The sequence below is a fragment of the Tachyglossus aculeatus genome, chromosome 3, assembly GCF_015852505.1.
Source record: "Tachyglossus aculeatus isolate mTacAcu1 chromosome 3, mTacAcu1.pri, whole genome shotgun sequence".
Lineage (NCBI taxonomy): Eukaryota > Metazoa > Chordata > Mammalia > Monotremata > Tachyglossidae > Tachyglossus > Tachyglossus aculeatus.
The window spans coordinates 22414791-22426897 of NC_052068.1; the positions used below are offsets into that span (position 1 = coordinate 22414791).

At 46.8% G+C, this 12107-nt stretch overlaps 1 protein-coding gene across 1 annotated transcript in view; it reads right to left on the minus strand.

Annotated features, from left to right (window-relative positions):
- Nucleotides 1–11743, minus strand: part of PYROXD2 (pyridine nucleotide-disulphide oxidoreductase domain 2) — a 37440-nt gene extending 25697 nt beyond the window's left edge. Inside the window, exons 1-4 of the mRNA XM_038744122.1 lie at nucleotides 11617–11743; nucleotides 9874–9893; nucleotides 6770–6863; nucleotides 6618–6691 (exon numbers count right to left, since the gene is read on the minus strand). Coding sequence (XP_038600050.1) covers nucleotides 6618–6691; nucleotides 6770–6863; nucleotides 9874–9893; nucleotides 11617–11743 — 315 coding nt within the window. The remainder of the gene's footprint in view (nucleotides 1–6617; nucleotides 6692–6769; nucleotides 6864–9873; nucleotides 9894–11616) is intronic.
- Nucleotides 11744–12107: the final 364 nt, after the last annotated feature.

The window sequence follows — 12107 nt, forward strand, 5'->3', positions numbered from 1 at the left end:
ACTGTACTAAGCGCTTGGGAAGTACAAGTCGGCAACACATAGAGACGGTCCCTACCCAACAATGGGCTCACAGTCTGAGGACAGGTACTTGTTCCTTTAAAACCTAGAAGTAATAGGGTCATTCTGAGAGAATCAAATCCTAACCTGAAGAAACTTTCAAATCTTAACAAGGCAACTGCACTCTAGCCCAACAGAAAATCTTCACAGGGACAGACCGGGAGGGAATGGACAGTAGTAGTAGGGGTGAAGAAGCAACTCTCCAAAGTGCCCCCCGCCACTCCCCACCGCTTCATCCCTCCCCCTACACCACTACATGCCATCCAGCTGCAGGAATTCAATGGACAAAGCTGCATGGCTTAGTGTAAAGAGCACATTCATTCATAATAATAATAATAATAATAATAATAATAATAATGGCATTTATTAAGCGCTTACTATGTGCAAAGCTCTGTTCTAAGCACTGGGAAGGTTACAAGGTGATCAGGTTGTCTCACGATGGGGCTCACAGTCTTCATCCCCATTTTACGGATGAGGTAACAGGCCCAGAGAAGTGAAGTGACTTGCCCAAAGTCACACAGCTGGCAACTGGCGGAGCTGGGATTTGAACCCATGACCTCTGACTCCAAAGCCACTGAGCCACACTGCTTCTCCTGTATTCATATATATTGAGTGCTTATTGTGTGCCGAGGACTGTACTAAGCACTTGAGAGTGCCAACTTGTATTTCCCAAGCGCTTAGTACAGTGCTCTGCACACAGTAAGCGCTCAATAAATACGATTGATGATGATGATGATGACAGAGTACAATATAATAATAAACAGACACATTCCCTGCCCACAATGAGTTTACAGTCTAGAAGGGCAAACATTAATATAAATAAATAAATTACAAATATGTACATAAGTGCTGAGGGAGTTGGTGGGGTAATGAATAAAGGGGGAGGGGGTGCTTTGTGACCTTGGACAAGTCATTTAACTTATCTGTGCCTCAGTTACCTCATCTGTAAAACGGGGATTAAGACTGTGAGCCCCATGTGGGACATGGTCTGTGTCCAACCTGATTAGCTTGTATCTACCCCAGCTTTTACATCAGTGCCTAGCAAATAGTAAATGCTTAACAAATACCTTTTAAAAAAAGAGATCAAATGGAGATGAGCAATGAGTGAGCAGACAGATTAGAAAAGATCTTTAATGAATGTGGGAAATTGGAATTAGCAGTGGAATGGAAGAGCATGGGAACAAGAAGGAGGATATGGAAAGAAAAGGATGAGTTTATCTTGATTTGTGAGAGCAGAAGGAAGAAGGTCGGGTGACCAGGGCAGTTGTTCCTCAGTCAGGCAGTTGTAATTATTGAGTGCTTATTGTATGCCGATCACCTTACTAAGCACTAGGGAGAGTACAATATAACAATAAACAGACACATTCTCTGCCCACAACTAATTTACTGTTTAGAGGGGGGAACAGACATTAATTTAAATAAATAAATTACAGATATGTACATAAGTGTCATGGGGCTGGGAGTGGGGATGAATAAAGGGAGCAAGTCAGGGTGACAAGGGAGAGCGTAGGAGGAGAGGAAAGGAGGGCTTCGTCAGGGAAGGCCTCTTGGAGGAGAGGTGCCTACAATTAGGCTTTGAAGGTGGGGGAGAATAATTAGACAAACTGCCTCTCTCCCCATCCATCTCCTGCTCTCAGGGTTGGAGAAGAGGTGCAGAAAAGTTCTCCAGCCCAGCCCACACCCTCTGCTCCTCTGCCGCTAACCTCCTCACTGTACCTCGTTCTCACCTGTCCCGCCATCGATCCCCGGCCCACGTCCTCACTCTCCCTCCGCACATCCGCCAAGCTAGCTCTCTTCCTCCCTTCAAAGCCCTACTGAGAGCTCACCTCCTCCAAGAAGCCTTCCCAGACTGAGCACCCTTTTTCCTCTCCTCCTCCGCATCCCTCCCGCCCTACCTCCTTCCCCTCCCCACAATACCTGTATATATGTCTGTACAGAACTATTACTCTATTTTACTTGTACATATTTACTATTCTATTTATTTTGTTAATGATATGCATTTAGCTTTAATTCTATTTGTTCTGACAACTTGACACCTGTCCACATGCTCTGTTTTGTTGTCTGTCTCCCCCTTCTAGATTGTGAGCCCATTGTTGGGTAGGGACTATCTCTATGCGTTGCCGACTTGTACTTCCCAAGCGCTTAGTACAATGCTCTGCACACAGTAAGCGCTCAATAAATATGATTGAATGAATGAATGAATGAATGAAAGTTACTGTAAGACAGCAGGCCATCAATCAATGATATTTATGGAGTACTTTGCTGTGTGCAGAGCTCTGTACTAAGAACTAGGGATAATATAATACAATGGACTTGGTAGACACTTCCCGGCCCACAGTGAACTTAAAGTGATCCCCACCCTAAAACTAGCTTTCACTGAGTGTTTAACTGGAAAGTCCCAGCAAGGAAAGTTCAGGCACCTAGGACACTCTGGGAAAGGAAGAATGCCTCAAATTGAGGCTGGGCTGGCAAATATGGGGAATAAAGTGGTTCAACATGAGAGGATCTTGGCTGGGAAGGATGTTGGAAATGGAACTGGGTAACGTACCAACCAAGGGTGGAGAGATGTGTCACTCAGCGTTACGGAAACCAAAGCTCACAGGTCAATCGATCAATCAATCATATTTATTGAGTGTTTACTGTGTGCAGAGCACTGTAGTAAGCACTTGGGGAGTATAATACAATAGAGTTGGTTGCCCACTTAGAGATCTGAAAGCAAAGTCTGAGCTAAGGAGTATGATGGCTGGTGGACCCTCCCAAATGGGACCTTTGGCCGAGAGGAGAACGGCAGAGACACTCAGCTGCAAAAAAGTTCTGAAGCAATCAGAAGAGACAGGGTCCAGATGGGTAGACAGATCAGCAGGGGAAGAACAGAAGAGGAAGTGATGGCACTGGCTCCACTTCTCCATGGAAGATGTCCAACTGAAAGACTTGTATCAGGAGGGGAAGAGGAGGGCAAAGCTCAAAACCAAAATGGGGTGGGAAGAGAGGGAAAAGTCCAATTCAGGGCAGAAATGAAGACTCAGACTTTGTTCAAACGCACTTTGCTCCTCTAATACTAAACTTTTCACTGTAACTCGATCTCAATTATTTCGCCGCCAACCTCTCACCCACATCCTGTTGACGGCACTACCATCCTTCCCGTCTCACAAGCCCGCAACCTTGGTGTCATCCTTGACTCCGCTCTCTCATTCACCCCTCACATCCAAACCGTCTCCAAAACCTGCCTGTCTCACCTCCACAACATCGCCAAGATCTGCCCTTTCCTCTCCATCCAAACCGCAACCCTGCTCGTTCAAGCTCTCATCCTATCCTGTCTGGATTACTGTATCAGCCTCCTCTCCGATCTCCCATCCTCCTGTCTCTCCCCACTTCAATCCATACTTCATGCCACTGACCGGATTGTCTTTGTCCAGAAACACTCTGGGCATGTTACTCCCCTCCTCAAAAATCTCCAGTGGCCACCAATCAACCTATGCATCAAGCAGAAACTCCTCACCCTTCGGCTTCAAGGCTGTCCATCACCTCACCCCCTCCTACCTCACCTCCCTTCTCTCCTTCTCCAGCCCAGCCCGCACCCTCTGCTCCTCTGCTGCTAATCTCCTCACGGTGCCTCGTTCTCGCCTGTCCCGCCGTCGACCCCCGGCCCACGTCATCCCCCTGGCCTGGAATGCCCTCCTTCTGCACATCTGCCAAACTAGCTCTCTTCCTCCCTTCAAGGCCCTACTGAGAGCTCACCTCCTCCAGGAAGCTTTCCCAGACTGAGCCCCCTCCTTCCTCTCCCCCTGTTCCCCCTCCCCCCTGCCTTACCTCCTTCCCCTCCCCACAGCACCTGTATATATGTATATATGTTTGTATGTATTTATTACTCTGTTTATTTATTTATTTTATTTGTACATATTTATTCTATTTATTTTATTTTGTTAATGTGTTTTGTTTTGTTGTCTGTCTCCCCCTTCTAGACTGTGAGCCCACTGTTGGGTAGGGACCGTCTCTATATGTTGCCAACTTGTACTTCCCAAGCGCTTAGTACAGTGCTCTGCACACAGTAAGCGCTCAATAAATACGATTGAATGAATGAATGAATCCTGCCCCTGGCCTAGAATGCCCTCCCTCCTCATACCCTACAGACAATTACTCTCCCCCACTTCATCATCATCAAAATCTGTGGCACTTACTATGCGCTTACTGTGTGCAGAGCACTGCACTAAGCACTTGGGAGAGTACAATAGAGCAGTCTTTATATCCACAATCCTATGACATCTAGGTCCCCAGTAGCAGCAGCAATAATTAGTCTGCATTTGTTCAAGGGCTGCTCTTAACTCTGTGGGTTCCTGGTTTATCTCAGCAGGAACCCATTTGTCTCTAGCTTCTCCGAAAACCCATTCATATTCCCAACCAATTTAGGAAAGGAGGAAAAACATGAAGCTTTCAGCTGGACATTTCCAAAACTTGATATTATCGCGCATATTCATTCATATTGTCTGTCTCCCCTTCTAGACTGAGAGCATGTTGTGGGTGGGGAATACATACATGTTGTGTATATATGTATATATGTTTGTACGTATTTATTACTCTATTTATTTTACTTGTACATATTTATGCTATTTATTTTATTTTGTTATATGTTTTGTTTTGTTGTCTGTCTCCCCCTTCTAGACTGTGAGCCCGCTGTTGGGTAGGGACCGTCTCTATATGTTGCCAACTTGTACTTCCCAAGCGCTTAGTACAGTGCTCTGAACACAATAAGCGTTCAATAAATACGATTGAATGAATGAAGGGGTCTACCAGCTATTATACTGTACTCTTCCAAATGCTTAGTACAGTAAGCTCTCAATAAATATGAATAACTGACTGACTCAAGGAGTCAAGAATGATCAAAGAGATTAGAAGTTGCAGATTCAAGCCCTGGAGGAAACGGCACAGGGAAGGGAAGTTCTTCTAGACTGTGAGCCCACTGTTGGGTAGGGACCGATTCTATATGTTGCCAACTTGTACTTCCCAAGCGCTTAGTACAGTGCTCTGCACACAGTAAGTGCTCAATAAATATGATTGAATGAATGAAAAGGGAAGTAACAGGGACACTGAGGCTCAGAGTAGTGGGAGGGTTGGGAGTGGGAGATTGCAGCCTGGGATTTGATGGGTTCTAGGGTCCGGATGTGAGTTCCTAAAGGCCTCTAGAAATCAAGTCTCCAGGGGACTTCAACTGGGAGGCAGCATGGCCTAACGGAAAGGTTAGGAACTGTAAAGCCGGAAACACGGACTCTCTGCCCCTGGCCTGCTGTGAGACCTTAGGCAGGTGGCTCAGTGGAAAGAGCCCGGGCTTTGGAGTCAGAGGTCATGGGTTCGAATCCCAGCTCCACCACATGTCTCCTGTGTGACCTTGGGCAGGTCACTTAACTTCTCTGAGCTTCAGTTACCTCATCTGTAAAATGGGGATTAAGACCGTGAGCCCCACGAAGGACAACCTGATCACCTTGTATGCCCCCAGAGCTTAGAACGGTGCTTTGCAAATAGTAAGTGCTTAACAAGTGCCATTATTATTATCATTATTATTATTATTATTATTATTATTACCTTCCCTGGACTCGGAAACTCCTTAGCATCTGCTTGAAATCTCTCTATCAACTTACCCCCTACTACCTTATTTACATCCCTGGTTTCCTAGTACGACCCAACCCGCACATTTCACTCCTCAACGCCAACTTACTCACTGCTCACTGTACCGTAATCTCATCTATATTACCGCCGACCTCTCGTCCACGTCCTACCTTTGGCCTGGAATGCCCTCTGTCTCCAAATTCAACAAATTATCACTCTCCCCACCTTCAAAGCTTTACTGAAGGCACTTCTCCTCAAAGAGGCCTTCCCTGACTAGGCCCTCATTTCCTCTTCTCCCATTCCCTCCTGCATCATCCTTGCACTAGGATTCACACCTTTTATTTCACACCCTTTATTAGGAGTCAGAGGACAGGGGTTCTAATCCCGGCTCCACCACTTGTCTGCTGTGTGACTTTGAGCAAGTTGCTTCACTTCTCTGTGCCTCAGTTCCCACATCTGTAAAATGGGGATTAAAACTGTGAGCCCCAAATGGGACAACCTGATTACCTCGGCTCTACCCCAGTGCTTAGAACAGTGCTCGGCACATAGTAAGCGCTTAACAAATGCCAACATTATTATTTAAACCTCTCTCAGCCCCATATCACTTATATACATATCTGTAATTTCTTTATTTATATTAACATTTGTCTCCCCCTCTAGACTGTAAGATCATTATGGGAAGGGGACATAGTTACCAACTCTGTTATAGTGTACTCTCCTAAGTGCTTAGTGCAGTTCTCTGCACACAGTAAGCACTCAATAAATATGATTGATTTTTCCTCCTCATCTGCAAAATGGGGATAGGATATTTGCTCCCCCTTACCTCATAGATTGTGACCCCTTGTGGGACAGGAATTGTGTATGATGGACTGTCCCCCAACACTCAGTACGGTGCTTGGAACATAGTAAGCACTTAATCATTAATAAATGCCATAATTATAAATAATTACTGCTATTACCTTCAGTTCTAGGTCTGTGTAAATCTGAGGCCTCAGCAGGCTGAGGAGGTAGGAGGCACGAGAAAACTTGAACCCTGAAATAGAAACCAAACAGACATCAGTGTCAGCTGTCCCCAGTCTGCCCCTTCCCCACTTGCCTCTCAGAAGCTTACCTGGGATGATCTCCTCGGTGACAGCGGCCCCTCCAATCAAGTGACGTTTCTCGAAGACAGCTGTTTTCACCCCCCATCTCTGCAGATATGCCGCCTGGGGGAGACCAGACAGCTAATATGTGCTCTCTCTCTCTTTCTCTCTCTCCCACCCCCCTCTCCCGGAGGAGTCCTACTTACATCACTGGTAGGTTTACAGGTCATGGTGGCTGGAGCCTTTTTGCCCTGGCAGATATTCCATGCCTGCGGTGACCACTGTACCGTGCCAACCGAGGCGTAGTACATCAACTGGGCTTGTCCGAATAATAATAATTACTGGGTATTTGTTCAGTGCTTTTCGTGTGCCAAGTGCTGTACTAAGTGCTGGGGTCTCGTCTTATGCTGTCAAGTCATTTCCAACCCATAGCGATGCCATGGACACATCTCTCCCTGCGGTGACTACTGTACCGTGCCAACCGAGGCGTAGTACGTCAACTGGGCTTGTCCAAATAATAATAATTACTGTGGTATTTGTTCAGTGCTTTTCATGTGTCAAGTGCTGTACTAAGTGCTGGGGTCTCGTCTTATGCTGTCGAGTCATTTCCAACCCATAGCGATGTCATGGACACATCTCTCCCTGCGGTGACCACTGTACAGTGCCAACCAAGGCGTAGTATGTCAACTGGGCTTGTCTGAATAATAATACTAAGGTATTTGTTCAGTGCTTTTCATGTGCCAAGTGCTGTACTAAGTGCTGTGGTCTTGTCTTATGCTGTCGAGTTGTTTCCAACCCACAGCGACGCCATGGATACATCTCTCCCTGCGGTGACCACTGTACCGTGCCAACCGAGGCATAGTACGTCAACTGGGCTTGTCCTAATAATAATAATCACTGTGGTATTTGTTCAGTGCTTTTCATGTGCCAAGTGCTGTACTAAGTGCTGGGGTCTCGTCTTATGCTGTCGAGTCATTTCTGATCCATAACGATGCCATGGACATATCTCTCCCTAAACGCCCCATCTCCGTCACCAATCGTTGTGGTAATGTATCCAAAGAGTTTTTTTTGTTAAAAATACAGAAGTGGTTTACCATTGCTTCCTTCTACACAGTCAACTTGAGTCTCCACCCTCGAATCTCTCCCGTGCTGCTGCTGCCCAGCACAGGTGAGTTTTGACTTGTAGCAGATTGCCTTCCTCTCATTAACCACTGCCCAAGCTAGGGATGGAATGGGTAGGCCTCTGCCTCATTCTCACTTCCATAGTCGAGACTGGTGGAGTACTGGAAACCCTCCAGGTGTGACTCTGAGAGGGACAAGTACTGGGGTAGATACTACATAATCAGATCAGTCACAGTTCCTGCCTCACATGAGGCTTATAATCAAAAGGGGAGGAAGAACAGATATTGAATTCCCATTTTACATGTGAGGTAACAGAGGCATAGAGAAGTTGTGATTTGCCCAAATTACACAACAGGCAAGTGGCAGAGCTGGAATTATAGCCCAGATCCTCGACTCTCCGGGTCTTCCTCTTTCCATTAGGCCACGCTGCTTGTCATGATGGAGAAGAGGCCCTTAAGGACTCAGCTGGGACAATTCATTCATTCAATCGTATTTATTGAGCGCATACTGTGTGCAGAGCACTGTACTAAGCACTTGGGAAGTACAAGTTAGCAACATATAGAGACGGTCCCTACCCAACAACGGACTCACAGTCTAGAAGGGGGAGACAGACAACAAAACAAAACATGTGGACAGGTGTTAAGTCATCAGAATAAATAGAAGTAAAGCTAGATGCACATCATTAACAAAATAAATAGAATAGTAAATATGTACAAGTAAAATAAATGGAGTAATAAATCTGTACAAACATATATACAGGTGCTGCGGGGAGGGGAAGGAGGTAGGGTGGGGGGATGGGGAGGAGGAAAGGAAAATGGGGCTCAGTCTGGGAAGGCCTCCTGGAGGAGGTGAGCTCTCAGTAGGGCTTTGAAGGGATGAAGAGAGTTAGCTTGGTGGATGTGCGGAGGGAGGGCATTCCAGGCCAGGGAGAAGGACGTAGGCCGGGGGTCGACAGTGGGACAGGTGAGAATGAGGTACAGTGAGGAGGTTAGCGGCCACAGAGGAGCGGAGGGTGCGGGCTGGGCTGGAGAAGGAGAGAAGGGAGGTGAGGTAGGAGGGGGCGAGATGATGGACAGCCTTGGCAATGCCCAGCAGCCAGTGGCAATCTTGCCATCTCAGAGTCCCCCAATCCTTCGTTGTCCTGCTCTGGTTCCCTGGGACCCCAACTTCTCCTCCTCTCTGAAAATTAGTCCACACTAACCATGGAACAAGGGAGATTGTAAAGGGAAGGTGGGGGCTAGCTCTCTATCACGGATTTCATGATAAATGCGTGCCTTTGCTAAACTATGAATGATTTCCCTGGGCTTTCTCTCTAGCCCTGCACTCTCAGATTTGAATGACAACCTCACAACCCAGCTAGTGTGAACAACCATACTCATGGGGGCTTTAGCCTGCTTCTTAAGAGAATTTCTGATTCCCCCTGTCCAAATCCAGCTTGTGTCCAATTCCCTCTAGAGATTTCTGGGACCTCTGACTCTAGCTGGGAAGTAGAAAGATAGAGTGGATTAGAGCATGGGACCGGGAGTCATGGGTTCATGGGTTCTAATCTCGGCTCCACCACTTGTCTGCTTTGTGACCCTGGGCAAGTCACTTCATTTATCGGTGCCTCGGTTACCTCATCTGTAAAATGGGGATTGAGAATGTGAGCCCCAGTGGGATGGGGACGGTGTCCAATCCAATTTGCTTGTATCCGCCCCAGTGCTTAGAACAGTAATTGACACATAGTAAGCAACTTAACAAGTACCATTATTATTATTGTTATTAACTCCCAGCCCATTAAAGTGATGGAAATATATACATCTGGAGCCATCTGTGTTCTGCAGAGACTGTTTCCCCATCCACTAATGGCTGCCAAGGTTTTGTGGTACAGAGGGCCATCACCCCATTAAATCTCCCTCTTACTGGACTAAGTCCTTTTATCCCCTTCCTCCCAGTCTTGGTGTTACACATCCAATAAAGGCACAGAGTCCGAGTACTGTGTGAGGATGGAGGAAGAGACGATGATACTCACGGCCACCAGCCCGTTGTGTCCTGCAATGAGAAGGGGAGTGCTGGACTCAGAGGCGGAGTTGGGTTGCAACGAGGAAATCTGGCCCTTTATCCGGTGGTCTGTAGGCTAAGCTTCACTTTTTGCACTTTTCCAGAGAGTGTTGGGAAGGAGCTATCAATCCCTCAGAGGTCCGCCCAGTCAAAATTTCATTCTCGTAGAGGGACGGTCCAGGAATTGGCTAAGCCTATTGACTGGAAGGAAGCCTATTGAAGGAAGGAAGCCCCTTCCTTCCTCTCCCCCTCGTCCCCCTCTCCATCCCCTCATCTTACCTCCTTCCCTTCCCCACAGCACCTGTATATATGTATATATGGTTGTACATATTTATTACTCTATTTATTTATTTATTTTACTTGTACATATCTATCCTATTTATTTTATTTTGTTGGTATGTTTGGTTTTGTTCTCTGTCTCCCCCTTTTAGACTGTGAGCCCACTGTTGGGTAGGGACTGTCTCTATGTGTTGCCAATTTGTACTTCCCAAGCGCTTAGTACAGTGCTCTGCACATAGTAAGCGCTCAATAAATACGATTGATGATGATGATGATGATGACTGTAAAATCTGACTCTGGCCACAGAGAGAACCACTGTCAACCTGGGTCATAGGAAATTTTATTGTATGGGGACCAATAAATGGTATAAATGAGCCCTTCTCAATCAGTCGATGGTATTGAGCGTTTACTGTGTGCAGAGCACTGAGGAGCAGAGGAGCGTAATAGGGCACAGGCCTGGGAGTATGAAGGTCATGGTTTCTTGTCTGGTCTGCGGCCTTGGGCAAGCCACTTCACTTCTCTGTCCCTTCTAGACTGTGAGCCCACTGTTGGGTAGGGACCGTCTCTATATGTTGCCAACTTGTACTTCCCAAGCGCTTAGTACAGTGCTCTGCACACAGTAAGCACTCAATAAATGTGACTGAATGAATGAATGTGCCTCAGTTAACTCATCTGTAAAATGGGGATTAAGACTGTGAGCCCCCCGTGGGACAACCTGATCACCTTGTAACCTCCTTAGCACTTAGAACAATGCTTTGCACAGAGTAAGCACTTAATAAATGCCATCATTATTATTATTATTTTCATCACTATCATGATGAGAAGTCTGGACTCTGGGGAAGCGGTGCAGCAAGAGCCCAGGCTTGGGAGTCAGAGGATGTGGGTTCTAATCCCGGCTCAGCCACTTGTCTGCTGTGTGACCTTGGGCAAATCACTTAACTTCTCTGTGCCTCAGTTCTCTCATCTGTAAAACGGGGATTAAGACTGTGAGCCCCACATGGGACAACCTGAGTACCTTCTATCTACTCCAGTGCTTAGAACAGTGCTTGGCACATAGTAAACGCTTAACAGATACCATCATTATCATTATTAGACTGTAAACTCGTTGTGGGCGGGGAATGTGTCTGTTTATTGTTATATTGTACTCTCCCAAGGGTTTAGTACAGTGCTCTGCAGACACAGTAAACATTCAATAAATGAGTAAATTCTAGGCCCCAATCTTCAGCTCAAGGTTACCCCACCTCTATCCTACCCTGCTATTCTGGGCCAATTTGGCCCATAAGAATCAGGCTCAGCTATTAAAGCATTGGGAATTTCAGGGACCTGGGCAATCAGCTGTCAAGCTTTTTGGCTGGCTTCCTCGAGGACCGGGAAGTCTTCCGGGACACTCGCTTCCTTCTGTGCCCTTCAAATCCTGTCCCAGCTGTGACTTTACCTGCTCCTATCACCACTGCGTCGTACTCCGCTTTCAGGCGGCTCCCAGCTGCAGCGTGAGTCTGTCTCCTGCCCACGAGGGTCCAGAAGGCAAAGGCTTTTCGTGTCCTTTGGCTTCCTGCAGCCATTTCTGCCCCAGACGGTGACCTCAGATTCAGAAAGACCAGGGCTCTGCCTCCCAGCTAACAGCAGCAGTGACAGAGAGGGGAGGAACATGTAAGAGGAGGAGCTGACAGAATTCCCCAACCCCCAACGGCTTGGCTTCCAGCCATTGCTGGAAGGAGAAGGAATTTGGCTTGCCTTGTTTTGTACTCTTCTCCCTCACATTACCCTTTAGTCAGTTCCAGAGCTGTGCTAGAGGAGCAGGGGCTACTCATTAACTGGCTTTAGACCCTAGACTTTGTCATTAAGGACACAATGGGGCAAAGATCTGACTTGTATCATCATCCTTAAGGCATTCAATCTCTTTCATACCTAATTACGCTGATCTCC